A 14696-nucleotide genomic window follows, 5' to 3' on the forward strand; every position below is an offset into this window, starting at 1 on the left:
TGACCAAAAAAAAATTCATAAATTGACCAGTATCCTATGGGGTTGTATTCTGGGGAAAAGACTTCTTTTCAAATCACTTGGTGAATTGGGAGCTTAAATCAACACACGGAAAGCATATATGTATTAGCACTAAATCAAGGTTAGTCAGTGACAAAAATGTATTTCTAATGTTCATAACATTTCTAAATGTTCATAACTCAAGTAATTCATTTACAAGTATTTTCCAAAAATTATTTTACATATAACTTAGGAACTTCTAAATCATATATACTTAGATGTCAAAATGGAAGAATACCCTTTTGAATAGTATCTTAAAAACAGGATTGATTTTCTAACTTTCATCAATGTTTTCCTCATAGATAACAACAGCTGGCAATATTTATAACACAAAATTAAGCCAAGTCCTTTGCACAGACTTTATGACATGTTGGTAAAAATAATAGAACTACTAGAAATAAATAACAAGCCAAAATATTTAACGTCAAGGAAACAAAATGTTTATTTAAAAAAATGAGATCAATATCATTTTAATGTAGAAGATGCCATCTTTATTTACAGGCTAATAAAAAATATTAAACTCAACTAGATATAATACATTATCATAAATGCAATAGATTTGAGGCCAACCATAAGTGTAAGACTGGATAGATGGAATAGGGATTACATAATCAGGATGTCAAATACTGTGCATCTTACACATGAATCACATGAAACCTTTTTGTTTCTAAACATGAAAACAGCATAAGTCCACTGCGGTGGGGAAAAAAACAGCACCACAGACAAGCTGTGCTAACTTTCGATAGCTGTTGACTTGTAATTATCAAGACTCACAAAATTTTCATCTTTCTCAAATTTATTTTAACAATAGTCTCACCACCAAAATGTTGCTTTTCCATCATATTCATAACAGAGATACTGTAGAAGAGAATTTTAGAGGTTAAGTGTAAATATATACACGCACACATACGACCCTCACATTTTATTAAAACGTTTTCTCAACCATTCTGTTTGTGTATACATGTGTGTATTTCTCCTTCTGTCCCCTTCTCGATGAAATGGCTTTGCAACAGTTCCCTCCTTACTTGTTTGGTTTTGTCCTAGAAGTTTCAGGGACATATGAATTTCTTTCCTATAAATGTGAAAATATTAAAATTGGTTCTCAGTCCTTTGGAACTAATAACTAATTCTTAGTTCATCCCCAAAAACCATACATTCTAAAATGAACTTTTAACTGGTTACTTTCTAACACCGGACAGGAAGCTCACAGTAGCATCTGAGCAACGGTGCTCTCCCGTAGGCTTACAAACCACAGTGAAGCAGGAATGAAAAGGAAACTGACCTGTGGAGTTTTAAACTACCTGGAAACTTTTCATTCTATTTATCAGTCCTTAAAAGGAATTTATATCATGACAATCTCACACAATTCTTCAAATTACACAGTGACCTCATAAAAATTCCAACTTGAAGTTTTAAAAAACCACCTCTTCATACACTTATTCGGTAGTTCTTGAAAATCAAAGCTTACATTTCCTAAGGATTCAGTCATAGCAGATAAAGGATGTTCTCTGAAAAAAATGCCATGGCCATTCCATCCCAGGCTGTGTTTTAAGAAGATAAGAATAACATGGTTTCATGTCACAGCAAAAAGGTTTTCGGGTCTGCTACAACGGACAATTTTTTTGACTAAATAAATACGGTGGCTAAAATCCAGTTTGCAGATCTCATGTCATGCATGGAAGGTATGTGTTTGGCATAGGGGATTCATAAGGAAAAAAACAAGTTTTTTTTTTCTTTTAAGAGGCCTACCCTGTCAAGAGCAAACAATAACATGTAACTTGCTTATTCATTTGTACAATTAAATACTAGCTTTTGCTCAGAGACAATGCTATAAAGTATTTTAATGTCAGTAACAATATACACTACGAAGTGCACTTCCATTACAAATTAACATGGTGATATACAGATGAACACCACCACCCAAAACAAACCATAAATGAGCAACAGTTAAAACATTAAATTTATAAATAGCAAAACCACAAAATAAAGTATATACATTTTATAGATTTACCCTTGAACAAATATATAGTGTATCTGGGAAAGACAAAAAAAATGTGTTTATCACATAACATCTGAATACCAGAAATGAAGACACTGATAATATTCTAAAAGCCTTGTAGGCTTTCTCCCACTTAATATTCCTTTAACTGTACGTCCTTTAAAACAGTGATATTAGCAAAGCTATCACCTCTTTAATGCAATGTTGTGACTTTGCCTAGCAGGTTACAATGACCTGCAGAATATTAAATCAGAGAGGAGGCACTCCATGTTTAATCAGGGGACAACAGACCTAACAAATTTATAAACCTGCATATGAAGAGAGCTTTAGTCAAACATAAACTGACATGAAAACCCAACCAAAACAATTACTGTATCAGAATGTCTTTATCTCATCTTGCCCACCTTTTAGATGACTGGAAATCATTTACTTAGAAAGAAAACTGCCGTTTGATTTGAATGTACTGTGTTTCATGACATAGTAATAAATCTGAACTTTTACTACCAGAAAAATTTGTCTTTAAGTGCCAGGACTATCACAAGACAAACTTTATGAACAACTCAAAATGTATAAAACTGTCTTTTGTGGACCCCAGAAAACAAGCATTTGAGGCTCAACATGAATGGGTAAATGCTCCAGTACCGCGCACACAGATCAACATAATTGAGAACAGATGTTTTACACTCATCTGCATTTCTTTTAAAAAACAAAAAAAGTAAAATGTTTAGTAACTTTTGAGAATCTATTTCTAGTGCAGCATTGATTGATAAAAGACTGCTTAAAGAAAACTATTTCGTACTGCATTGAATAAAGCTGAAATGCAAACTCATTACAATAAATGATCATTAATAATTGGTTTAGATTTTAGGATGCACAATAAATTTTTTTTAAGTCTAAAGCCTTTCAGTTACAAAAATTAAGTCAAGCCTATATTTCTACAATTCATTGAGTCAAACTCTGTCTTCCGAAATACCACAGTTAACATTCTAGAATATAAAATATGAATTCACTTACTCTGTATTTTAAAGGGTACTCCTTATAAAATTCCAATTAGCACTGTCCTCCTACTAAAGGGAAAAGGAACCAAGTAAAACAGTAGGGTTTCATTTGGTACTTAAGAGCCCAGTAATACCCCTTTGGGAAACACATGCTTTGGTGCTTACAAGTTCAAGAAAATCAAAATTGCTTTACATGCAATAGCTAATTATGGTCTACCACAGAAAACAGGGTGTTTTATGCATTGAGAATTGTTCACATGAAGCCCTGAGGTACCCGCCTTTCATTTAGGCAACAAACAGCCTCCCCTGATTTTGTAGTCTTTGTCACCATCTTCCCCAGTGCCCCAAATTCAGAATAGTCTGATTAACAATCTTGTCTGGAGATATGGTCAATTTAATAAGGTTTTTTATGATACAGAGTGTGCAGATCATCTAATTTTGAAGCACCATCATCTAGCGGAGTTTCACTTGCAGTGCCCAGGTCTCCATTTTCATGTGTGTCAGTTACTGCCTTCTTATTAAATCCTGAAAGAAAGGAGAAAAAAAAAAGCAGATACTTTCTGGTTTAAAAAGTTAGTTTTGGTCAGGTGCAGTGGCTCATACCTGTAATCCCAGCACTTTGAGAGGCCAAGGTGGGTGGATAACCTGAGGTTAGGGGTTCGAGACCAGCCTGGCCAATGTGGTGAAACCCCGTCTCTATTAAAAATACAAAAATTAGCTGGGCATAGTGGCACATGCCTGTAATCCCAGCTATTTGGGAGACTGAGGCAGGAGAATCACTTGAAGCCAGGAAGCGGAGGTTGCAGTGAGCTGAGATCGTACCACCGCACTCCAGCCTGGGCGACAGAGTGAAACTCTGTCTCAATTAAAAAAATTAAAAAAAAAAAAAGTTAGTTGTATAAGTTTATTGAGTGAAAAACAAAGGAATGCCCAAGTAATTAACATTAGTAATCGGAGGCAAAAATAATGCCTTATATTAATCAAATCAGTAATTCCTAACAGGGGAATTCTTCCCCCTTATGGCAGGTATCAAATATTGTAGAGATTTAAAAATACTATATTGGGCTTATGTAAAAATTGTATTAAGTTTCTTATCAAGTTTTCCTTTCCTTTTTTTTTTTTTTTTTTTTTCTGAGACAGGGTCTCACTCTATTGCCCAGGCTGGATTGCAGTGGCATGATTACAGCTCACTGCTGCCTTGACCTCCTAGGCTCAAGCAATCCTCCCACCTCAGCCTCCTGAGTAGCTGGAGCTACAAGCATGTGCCACCATGTCCAGCTATATTTAAAAAATTTTTTTGAAGAGACAGGGTTCACTATGTTGCCCAGGTTGGTAACTCCCGGCCTCAAGCGATCCTCCTGCCTTGGCTTCCCAAAGTGCTGGAATTACAGGCATGAGCCACCATCAAGCTGTCTGTAAGACTTAGAAATAATACATATAATTGTAAAATTCAGTCAATTCTACTTATATAAATATCTACTGAACTGTGAATTATATTTTTATTTTTCATTGTTGCTTTCATATTACATTAACTTCAGTTAACTGAGGCATATACTAGTTAATTGCTTAAAATGTAATTTGTTGGCAAGATGATGTCTAGCTAAAATTTAAAACGAATTCTGATCATCTATAAAATAAATAATAGGCTTATAAATAAATAAGTGTTGACTATATCACCTATTTAGGTGATATAGATATCTATAAAGTATAGACATGTGTGAAACAATAACCAACAGATACATTTTTTTAAGCGAGTCAGTTAAAAGATATATACACACAAATTTTTAGTTATTTGAGTCACATTTTAAGTGTCTGCAATTTGCATAAGTGACAGAGAAGACTTCTAGCCTCAGTTACAAAAAAAGGAAGAGACAGGCTTTCTAATCCCGACAGAAAACAACAAGTGTGAAATACAATGAAACCATATGGAGAGCAGCCCAACAGTGTAAGGTTTTGACATACTGCCACAATAGTTTTGCTCAAGATGCACAGTGAAAACAGTAACTGCTACTGCTATCTTTGTGCAGACAGTTTACAACACACAAGTTTATCAAAAGTGCAACAGTTTATCAGTTCACCATAAAACTCCATGCCAGGAGTTCAACATTTTGGTCTCAGGAGGCCTTTATACTAAGCAATGAGGACTCCAAGAAGCTTCTGTTTATGTGGATTATAGCCACTGATGTTTCCCATATTAGTAGGTAAAACTGAAAAATCTAAAAAAAAATTCATTTCTTTGTTAAAAATGACAATAAATCCAGAATGTTAATATAAATAACATTTGTCAAATGACAAATAACTCTATGTTCCAAACAAAAAAAATTCTAGTTAGAAGAGTAGCATTATTTTACAATTTTACAAATCTCTTCAATGGCTTTGTAGATGATAGCTGTATTTTCATATATCTGCTTCCATTCAATCTGTTACAAGTATATGAAGAAAGTTCAGCCTCACACAGATATGTAGTTGCTAAATGGAAGAGTATTTTAACAGCCTTTTCAGATAACTGTCAGTATTGTTCTCTGATATTATACAAAAATTTGACAATGTGGAATTTGAAACCTTATCAGTGAACTTTTCACACTCTGTTATATTAAAATCCATTTGCCTATCTTGCATTTTGAATGGATCTTTTCCCATGCAAAATTTTATAACATCATTTACTGGTGATTTGAAAAATATTGGACCATGAAGTTATATAGCAATTCCAAAAGTTGACACATTTCACTTTACTGTATCAAAAAATCACATTCATTAATATCATCATCAATCTCATCAGAAAAGCTTAAGTGTTAGGAAGCTGTCAAGCTCATGGTGATCAATGTATGTTTTACAAAGTTCTAACTTTCACTTGAGAGCTCACATTTTATCACTGGCAATAAATATTATCAGTTGTCTTTCCTGAAGTGATGGACTTTGTTCATTTTTAAGAAAATGGCTTCCAAATAGTCCGAAAATCCATACTTTGTTAGTCATTCATTCAAGTAAAAATTGTCTTCCATGAAGAAAAATGGCTAGTTCAGTCACTTATGTACTTTCCCTTGAAACCAGCATCTTTGTTCAGTGTGCAGAGTAAGTGCTTTATGCATACTTCCCATCTCATCACAAAGAATATTAAAAAGACAGGTACTCAAAGGTCAATATTTAAAAATTAACTGTTACTGCCATTTCATCAAAGATATTTTTAAGCAAAATTGGTATCTTCTTCTTCTTTTACTATGAATGGATGGCAAGGAAGAAAACAATGATTACTAGTACAGTTACTAGTATTAGCAACACTGCCTTGATTAGTGCTAAGGCACCAGCAGTTTTACCCCAATTGCTTTTGCATCAACCAGATACCATCAGTGCAAATATCAACATAGCAAAAAAAGACAAACGATATCTTAGTATTATTATGAAAAGCTTTGACCTCATGAACTCTGCTAAAATATCTCAGAGACCCTCAGAGATCCACAGATCACAATTTGAGGACCACTGCTCTATGTAAAAGGAAGTGCTAGAGTTTTTCCTTAAAATATGTCTAAATGATAGCAAAGGAACTAAACCAAACATCCCCAAGATAATATAAGTTGATTCTAATAGCAATCATAAGGTGACAGTATACTTCATACTTATTCATAATTAGCTTAAAATTCATTGTGAGACATGAATTTGCATCAAGACAGACAGACAATGTAGTCTACAAGATAGATCTACTCAAAGTAGTATGTTGGTCTTTGTTTCAGAGTCTAGAAAAAAATTTATTTATTTTTCAAGGATCACTTGCAGTAGAGTAACTGGTAATGTACTTGTCTTAACAGTCCAAGATGAATATAGAAGAACATATACGGTAAATAAACTGTTAGCATAGTATACAATAAAACAATAAACAAGGGAAAGCTCTTCATTCCTTTGATTTCCTCACAAAACAGTTTTACTGAAGAAATTCTGAGGCCTTCACATTTTAAACATTTAATAATAATGAATATGTTAATAATAATTTTTAGAGTGATTTTTACCTTGTAATACTTTGATTTCCCCACTTGTGTCTTTGCAACTAGCACCAGGGTTACCACCTCCTTCTAACTCATCAAGGTACAAACGGTAACGATGTCCACTCTCATCTTCATACTCTACGTTTTCATCATCAGAATCCACTTCAGGAGCCACATAAACTACTTCAAATTCAATCTCTCCTCTCTAAAACAGGAAATGAAAATAAGAAAGTCAAGTTATTGTAACTGTAATTTAAAAAGGATTTCCAAATTCTTTGTGGGAAGGCTTAGGGGTAGAGAGATCTAAGAGATAGCTGATTTCCAGAAAATAAATAATAAAATTCTAGAATCTAAAGAGGTAGTGAGGCCATCATGTCTAGATCAGCCTCGTGAATCCTCTCTACAGTTCCTTTAAACATTATAGTAGCTCTTTCTACTGACCATAGTCTTTTTGCTAATAGATCTAAAATTTAAGAGGATGCTTAATTATTAAATTTATAGAATTTTGGAACAAGTATTCGGTTTTAAAGTTATTTGCTACTTTGTACTGCATACAGCAATTCAGCAAATACATCTAAATAGTCAGATATTAAATAAGGATATCATACAAACCTTTCCTTAACTAATTCAAGAAACCCCTACAAAATGATTTTTGTACACTGCCATAAGGACATCATATAAATCTTTTCTTAACTAATTCAAGAAACTCCTACAAAATGATTTTTTGTTTCTTATTCAATAGGTCTTGAGTAAGAACTTACACTGAGTACCAGACATAGACATAGTGTTAATCAAGGTATTCTGTCTCGTACTAATAGTAATTACTATATTTATATATTTACTATAAATTATAGCCTTCAATCCCCAGAATAATCCTATTATAGTCTCTTTTACATGAACGAGAAAGCTGAGTGAGTCCTGGAGAAAGCAGATAACTTTCCCTACATAATGAACAAGAATAAAGAAAAACAAAAGTTTGACTCTGAAGTCCTTAATCTTTATATTATGCTAGACTAACTGTGTAATATTTGTACTGTCATTCTTTAACAATGAAACATTCAAGTAAAAAGTTACAGATCATGCCAGGCACAGTGGCTTACACCTGTAACCCCAGCACTTTGGGAGGCTGAGGCAGGTGGATCGCTTGAGCTCAGGAATTCGAGACCAGCCTGGGCAACATGGCAAAACCCATCTCTACAAAAAAAAAAAAAAAAAATTAGCTGGCCATGGTGGCAGGCACCTGTAGTCTTAGCTACTCGGGGGGCTGAGGTCGGAGGATCTGTTTGAGCCTGGGAGGTTGAGGCTGCAGTGATCCGTGATTGTGCCACTGCACTCCAGCCTGGGTGACAAAGTGAGATCCTGGCTCCAAAAAAGAAAAAAAATGTTACAGATCGTTTTATGTTAAAAGAAAAATTTCCAAGCTATAATTGTCATTTAATAAGAGACTCCAACCACTACATATAAGTGTGGTGTTGGCAATTCTGAAAACTATGGCTTGCCTTTGCTCAAAAGAAAACACGCCATTTTTGACTGCTACTCACTAAGTTAGTCTCTTTGGTGCTCTTCTTTCCCAGCAGTTTAAGGTTATACCTCAGAATTTTAATATGTGCTTAGTTAGCATTTCCTTAAAACTTATGGCTGCCCATTGATAGCTCCTTCACCAGTTATCCCACTCTTTTGCTACTGGATGACAGTCAAGATGGATTGATAAAACACTAACTTAAGAGAATAGCGTAGCATTCTTAGATCTCTCTTGTCAGCTAATGCTTTAAAAATACCATTTTGCAGAAAGAGACAGATGATGCAGTGGTCTTCAGCAAAGTTTTAGATGACAGAATTAGATCTGTGAGTAGCTGTCATGGAGACACAGATTTCAGGCTTAATATAAGAAAAAGCTTTCTAAAAATCAGTACTGTATAACAATGGAATGGACTGGTTGATACCAGCAAGTCTTCCCTGTAATATAATTATTGAAGTAGTGATGTTGCAAAGATTTATGCATCATATAGAATTGAACCAATGAACAATATTCACTTTCAACTCTGAGATTCAATTCTACAGAGGCATACCACACTGATAATCCAAGAAAAATCTCAATGTACTACCAATGCCTCTAATTCCCTCAACTCTATTCTTGAAAGAAATAAACAAAATAAAACAACATTTTAAGTACAACTGTATGACAAATATGACTCCTGAGTATGAATCTCAATTCTATAATTTATTTGCTCGGCAACTTTGAGTAAATCCTTTCATCTCTAAGAACTTTAGTTTACTCATTTTAAGAGAGTTGGGCTAGATAGTTTCTATGTGTGATTTCAATTTTAATATTCCATGACTAAAATCAATCTACTTCTAGCACTGTCTTTTCTGTAATACCTTATATATAGTGTTCTAGGCATTAAGGATGTTGTTTTTTCAGTCTCAGGTCCTGTTCTGAGTACTTTATATGTATTAACATACTTAATCCTCACAGCTTTCTTTCAATCCCTCCCACACAGGTGAGGACACTGAGGGACAGAGGACTTAAGTAACTTGCTCAAAGTTATGAAATAAACAAAACGGAATGGTCCATTTTCAGTAAATCTGACTGAATGTCATCTATAAAAGCATTAAATCAAAGGAAACAAGAACTATGTGTAAACACTTTACTACTTTAGAAACTTTGTAGGGAAGTATACAGTGTTCAATAGATTCATAACCAATTGATAGATCCAGTTCTAATTATATGAAGGGAATTTACCTGCTGAGAAAGAATAGTTACAGCTTCTTTATGCTTTGTGTCCCTTAGGTTAACTCCGTTGACTGCCAAAATAGCATCCCCAACGTGCAGCCCTCCGCATCTATCAGCAGGTTGCCCCGGATGGATCTCAGAGATGAGGATTGGAACACCATGTTCTTTCCCACCCTAACAACAACAAAGGGCAGTAAATTAAAGTACTCTTTGTAAGGTACAGTTACCGATTAATCTAGAGATAAAATATTTTCTTAAAAATATATTTCATTAAACACCTATGCTGTCTCTATAAATGCTGGGTAAAATTTTATTTGCTACTTAAGTAATGGTAAAAATTATCAAAGAGTATTGAACAGAAATTGGCTAAATTCTTAAATTAAAAAAAACTTATGTGTTAGTACTCCATAGCACCATTACATTTTATCAAGTCTAAATCACTACGAATGACAAGACCAATTATTTTAGGTGCCACAAAAATAATTTTAAGATTATAAGATAAATTTCAATTTCAGAGAAGTTAAAATATGAAAATATATGCAATGTAGAATTGAAAAAATGCAGTATTTGGTACCTATCACTCTCTAGCTTATATCATTGTTGCGAATGTGTAGGGGTGTGTGTGTGTGTCTTATTTGTCCTGCTAAAATGTATGCTCTTCAGCACATTAAAAAAGGTAAGTATTCAAGAAATATAGATTAGATGAGCTTTTTATTATAAGAAACATTTCTACATTAAGCAATACTAAAAAAACAAATGATCTTGCTCAGTGCCTAAGTATTATCAAATGAAAATTAAAGCCACCTTGTTCATTAAAGCACTGAGATGACAACAAAATGACTCCTAAAGGCATCGAATTTAAAAAAAGAATATATAACATTTGGACCCAAGAGACAGTGAAATCTGACAGCTAATAAATGAGGCAAGAGAAAGATACACGTACTCCAAGAGAGAACAATACAATCTGAAGCCATTTAACATAGAAGAAAACAGCCATGTCTATTCCCAAGGGCTCCTAGAGGCATCACAGTATATGGCACAGAACTATTAAGTGAATCATAATAAGAATGTTAAACTATGCTTACTAAAGGTACACTTAATAGTTGCTAGGAATATTTATTTCTTAAAAAAATATTTACACAAAAGCAAACATTTATCCCCATGGGGATAAATTTTAGTTATTTAAAAAATACATCCAGAATATTCTGTTCCCCAGTGATGTCCAACAGAGGAGCATGATTATACTGGATAACTGTAGAAAATGATACTGGAAGTACTACTTCTTACTGTAATTGAAATGCCAAGGCCTTCGTGATCTTCCTTAAGGAGGAGAACTTTTCTAATTGGACCAACACCTTGGCTTTTCTTTAGGGAATCTTGATCCTTATTGGGAGGAAAAAAGAAGAAAAAGTAGTATCATTTAAATAGCATAACAAATAGAGTAAACTCATACTATATAACTTGCTTTTAGAAATCTGTATTAACTTCCTGGAATGGATAAACAGTACAGGGTTAAGAAAGTAACAGATAAAATGGAAAAATGAAAATAGCTATTCTGTTGATGCAAAATTTATAGATGATGTTCTCACCCTTTTGCCAATAATGTTTAAAATATTGATACATTTCTTTTTAAATTGTAGGGCATTATAAAAGAAATGATTTCCAGGAATTAATTGAGGAACAAATATCCTCAAAAAATAAAAGTGTCTATCTTCACTGGATATCTTTAAGATATACATTCATTTTAGCTGAGTTGTAGAGTTGAAAAACAAATTTCCAATTGGACCATTAATTACTTATACATTCCTTGGTGCTCTGGAGTCTACCTCTTAAATAAAGGGCCTTGATCCACTAATACTCTTTTCTCTGGTAGCCTTACTCTTTCTGTCTCTACTAAGCTGTTTTCCTACTCAGCAGATAAATGAATCACAAGCCTCTTCCAGTTTTAAAATACTGATCATGTGCAAATGCAAAACAAAACAAAAAACCTTTCAATCCTTCACTATCTTCCTTAGCAACTACCATCCTCCCCTTTTCCTTAACCTCTACACGAAGTTCATCCTCATCATATCTACTTCCTTGCCACTCACATTCAGTCCTCTGGTCTCTGTAATTAGAGTTTTGCCCCTACATGCACAACTGGAATTTTCTTTTCTGTGGTCACCAGTAATCAATATTGTTACACACAATTAACACTTTTTGTCACTATCCTACTTCAAACTTGCAGAAAGTTGATACTGTTCATCAACCCCTCCTTGAAACCCACTCTTTCCGTTAGTTTTTATTACACTACTTTCCTAGATGGCCTGTATCTGACAGCTCCATCCCAGGCTCCTTCCTTTAGTGATCCTTTTCCTTCTCCCACTCCGTAAGTTTCTATCCTTGGCCTCCTATTCTTTTTACTACATATATACTTTATATATACATATATACTTGGAACAGGCTTAATCAGTTCCAAGGTTTCAAGTATAATAGAAGGATAGTTTCCCTAATATTTCTTCAAATCAGATTTCTCTCCTGAAATCCAGAGTCATATGTCCAGTTGGATGTATCTTGGACATCCCATTGTCACCTCAAACCCTGCTTGTCTAAAACTGATCTCATCATCTTTTCCCCAAATCCTTCCTTTTCTTCTATTTCCCTTCCCAGTGAATGCCAGATCTCACTCAGTTGCTCAAACTAAAAGCCCAGACTCTTCTTTTTCACTATTTAACCAAAAGCAGTTAGTCACCAATCAAGCCCTCCTGATTATAATCCTCTCAAATCTATCCTTCTCAAATGCCACTTCTCCTGACCTCATCACTTTCTCCTTGGATGACCATAGTATCTTTCTAATATATCTCCTTGACTCCAACTTGGTCCTCTTCACTATACCAAAATAACTATTAAAAAATGTAAATTTTATGAAGTCTGCCATTTTATTTAAAACTTCCATGATTATCAGGTTAAAGTTAAAATTCCTCTATTTAGTATAAAATAATTTCTATAATCCAGCCACTACCTAAAACCCCAACCTCATATTTAGCTAATTTAACAAGCATGCTTTTATCACTCAGACACATCTGATACAAACTACTTTGTCTTTCTCCTAACCGCTCCATTTCCCAAATCTACTGGACCTAGAAGTTAATGGGAACCACCAGTGTCCTAGAAAACAATGGCATAAGTGCTTATCGCTATCCCCACTTCTCTTCCACCAACTCTATTTACATACCAATTCTTCTTACAAAAATCTTTGCAGAGGCAACAAACTATTTTACTATTTAAGGCCATACATTATCTGGTACTAAGATATGTGAACCCTTGGGAGACATGCTTTCATATATTAAGGTCTATATTATCAAGCAGCTGTTATGATAAAATTCAATAAAGATTTATCCAGATAGAAGCTTTTATATAATGGTGGCTACAGAAGCAGACAACTGGCTACAGATCTCAAATTCTATCTTAATCCAAGACCAAACAGGTGTAAATGTTAGTTCAGAATCTACATTTGTATTCAGTTACTAAAAGTTCCCTTAAAGAACTACCCCAAAATATTTGCCAAATTATCAATATGACCACACACTCTAAGCTAAGATTAAAACAAATTCAAGCATGCCCAATCATGATCCAGGAAAAACTGGAAATATGATCCAACATACTAGCAATATGCATTTGCTAACAATGGCTCACTGTCTGCAGCACTCTCAGGGCATTAGTAAGTCTGTGAAGAGCTACTAAAATTTCTATGGGTGTTGAAACTTCATCTACTTTGAATAAGTTGAATCCCATTTTCACTTTTAAATAAAGGTTTCAAACAATACTAGAATAAAGGAAAGAATGGAAAGCAACTGTGATTAAAGAAAGAAAGAAGAGGCTGGGTGGGAAGCAGCAGCAAAGCAAACATACATGGCCTGGTGGTGCTTGCATTGGTCGTTTCAAGTCATTACGTCCTCTGCAGGCTCGGATCACAGTTTTGTGACGATGCAAATGTATTTCAGCTTCTAATTGGTTCCAAAGCTTATCATGAGCAGGTCCCTTCATATCTCGTCCTAGCAATTGTATCTGTTGGACCCTTCATATTGGGAAAAGAGTACATTGATTTTTCATTCTATTCACTATAGTGAGAATTCAGGAAAATTACTGAACATAAGTAGCTTTTGCATGAATCTCAAATTAGTGATAAAACTAATACTCAGGAACTTCTTGATGTCTCTCAGATATAAAAAAAAATATGAAAACTCTGAAAAGAACAGGTATCTTCAAGGGAAAAACCAGTAAAAACATTTTTTAAAGGAATTAATGTGAACTCCTTTAGTCATATACTTAATTCAAATAAATCTAAAAAAATAATTTATGAGATTAATGTCAATCTATTTTATGTCTTGCATGCAAAGTCACTGAACTCAGATACTATTAAATGTTAGCTTTTAGATGAGATAAATGGACAAAAATATTTCTTCTAATTAGAGTTTCTTTTCACAAAATGATTATTTTAAATGTGGTTAAAAGTTACTAGAACCAGCCAGGGCAACAAGGCAAAACCTTAACAATTAACCAGGCATGGTGGCGTGCCTGTGGTCTCAGCTACTTGGAAGGCTGAGGTGGGAGGATCACTTGAGCCTGAAAGGTGGACGCTGCAGTGAGCCAACGTTGCACCACTGCACTCCAACCTGAGCGACAGAGTGAGACCCCATCTCACAAAATTAAAAAAAAAAAAAAAGTTACTAGAAAATTTGTACTTCAAGATGATACAAATTTTTTTTTCTTTGTTCCATGTTTTTAATGTGACATTAAAAGAATATGCACAAAATGATTTAGTACTAATAAGTCACCAAAGTTTGTTAATAATTTACTTAATAAATACAAGCAGAATTCTGTGTATGATTATGATAAAATCATTGTCATTAACTAAATACCAACACGTTTTTTTGAAGGGCAAGAAAGAC

At 34.1% G+C, this 14696-nt stretch overlaps 1 protein-coding gene across 2 annotated transcripts in view; it reads right to left on the reverse strand.

Moving 5' to 3' along the window:
- Positions 1-474: 474 nt before the first annotated feature.
- Positions 475-14696, reverse strand: part of GOPC (golgi associated PDZ and coiled-coil motif containing) — a 45484-nt gene continuing 31262 nt past the window's right edge. For both annotated transcript variants that reach the window (XM_003827583.4, XM_003827584.4), the window contains 5 exons: positions 13657-13822; positions 11053-11148; positions 9775-9939; positions 7056-7236; positions 475-3579 (listed from right to left, as the gene is read on the reverse strand). In XM_003827583.4, coding sequence (XP_003827631.1) covers positions 3449-3579; positions 7056-7236; positions 9775-9939; positions 11053-11148; positions 13657-13822 — 739 coding nt within the window. In that variant the 3' untranslated portion in view covers positions 475-3448. The remainder of the gene's footprint in view (positions 3580-7055; positions 7237-9774; positions 9940-11052; positions 11149-13656; positions 13823-14696) is intronic.

The sequence above is a fragment of the Pan paniscus genome, chromosome 5 (genome assembly GCF_029289425.2).
Source record: "Pan paniscus chromosome 5, NHGRI_mPanPan1-v2.0_pri, whole genome shotgun sequence".
Lineage (NCBI taxonomy): Eukaryota > Metazoa > Chordata > Mammalia > Primates > Hominidae > Pan > Pan paniscus.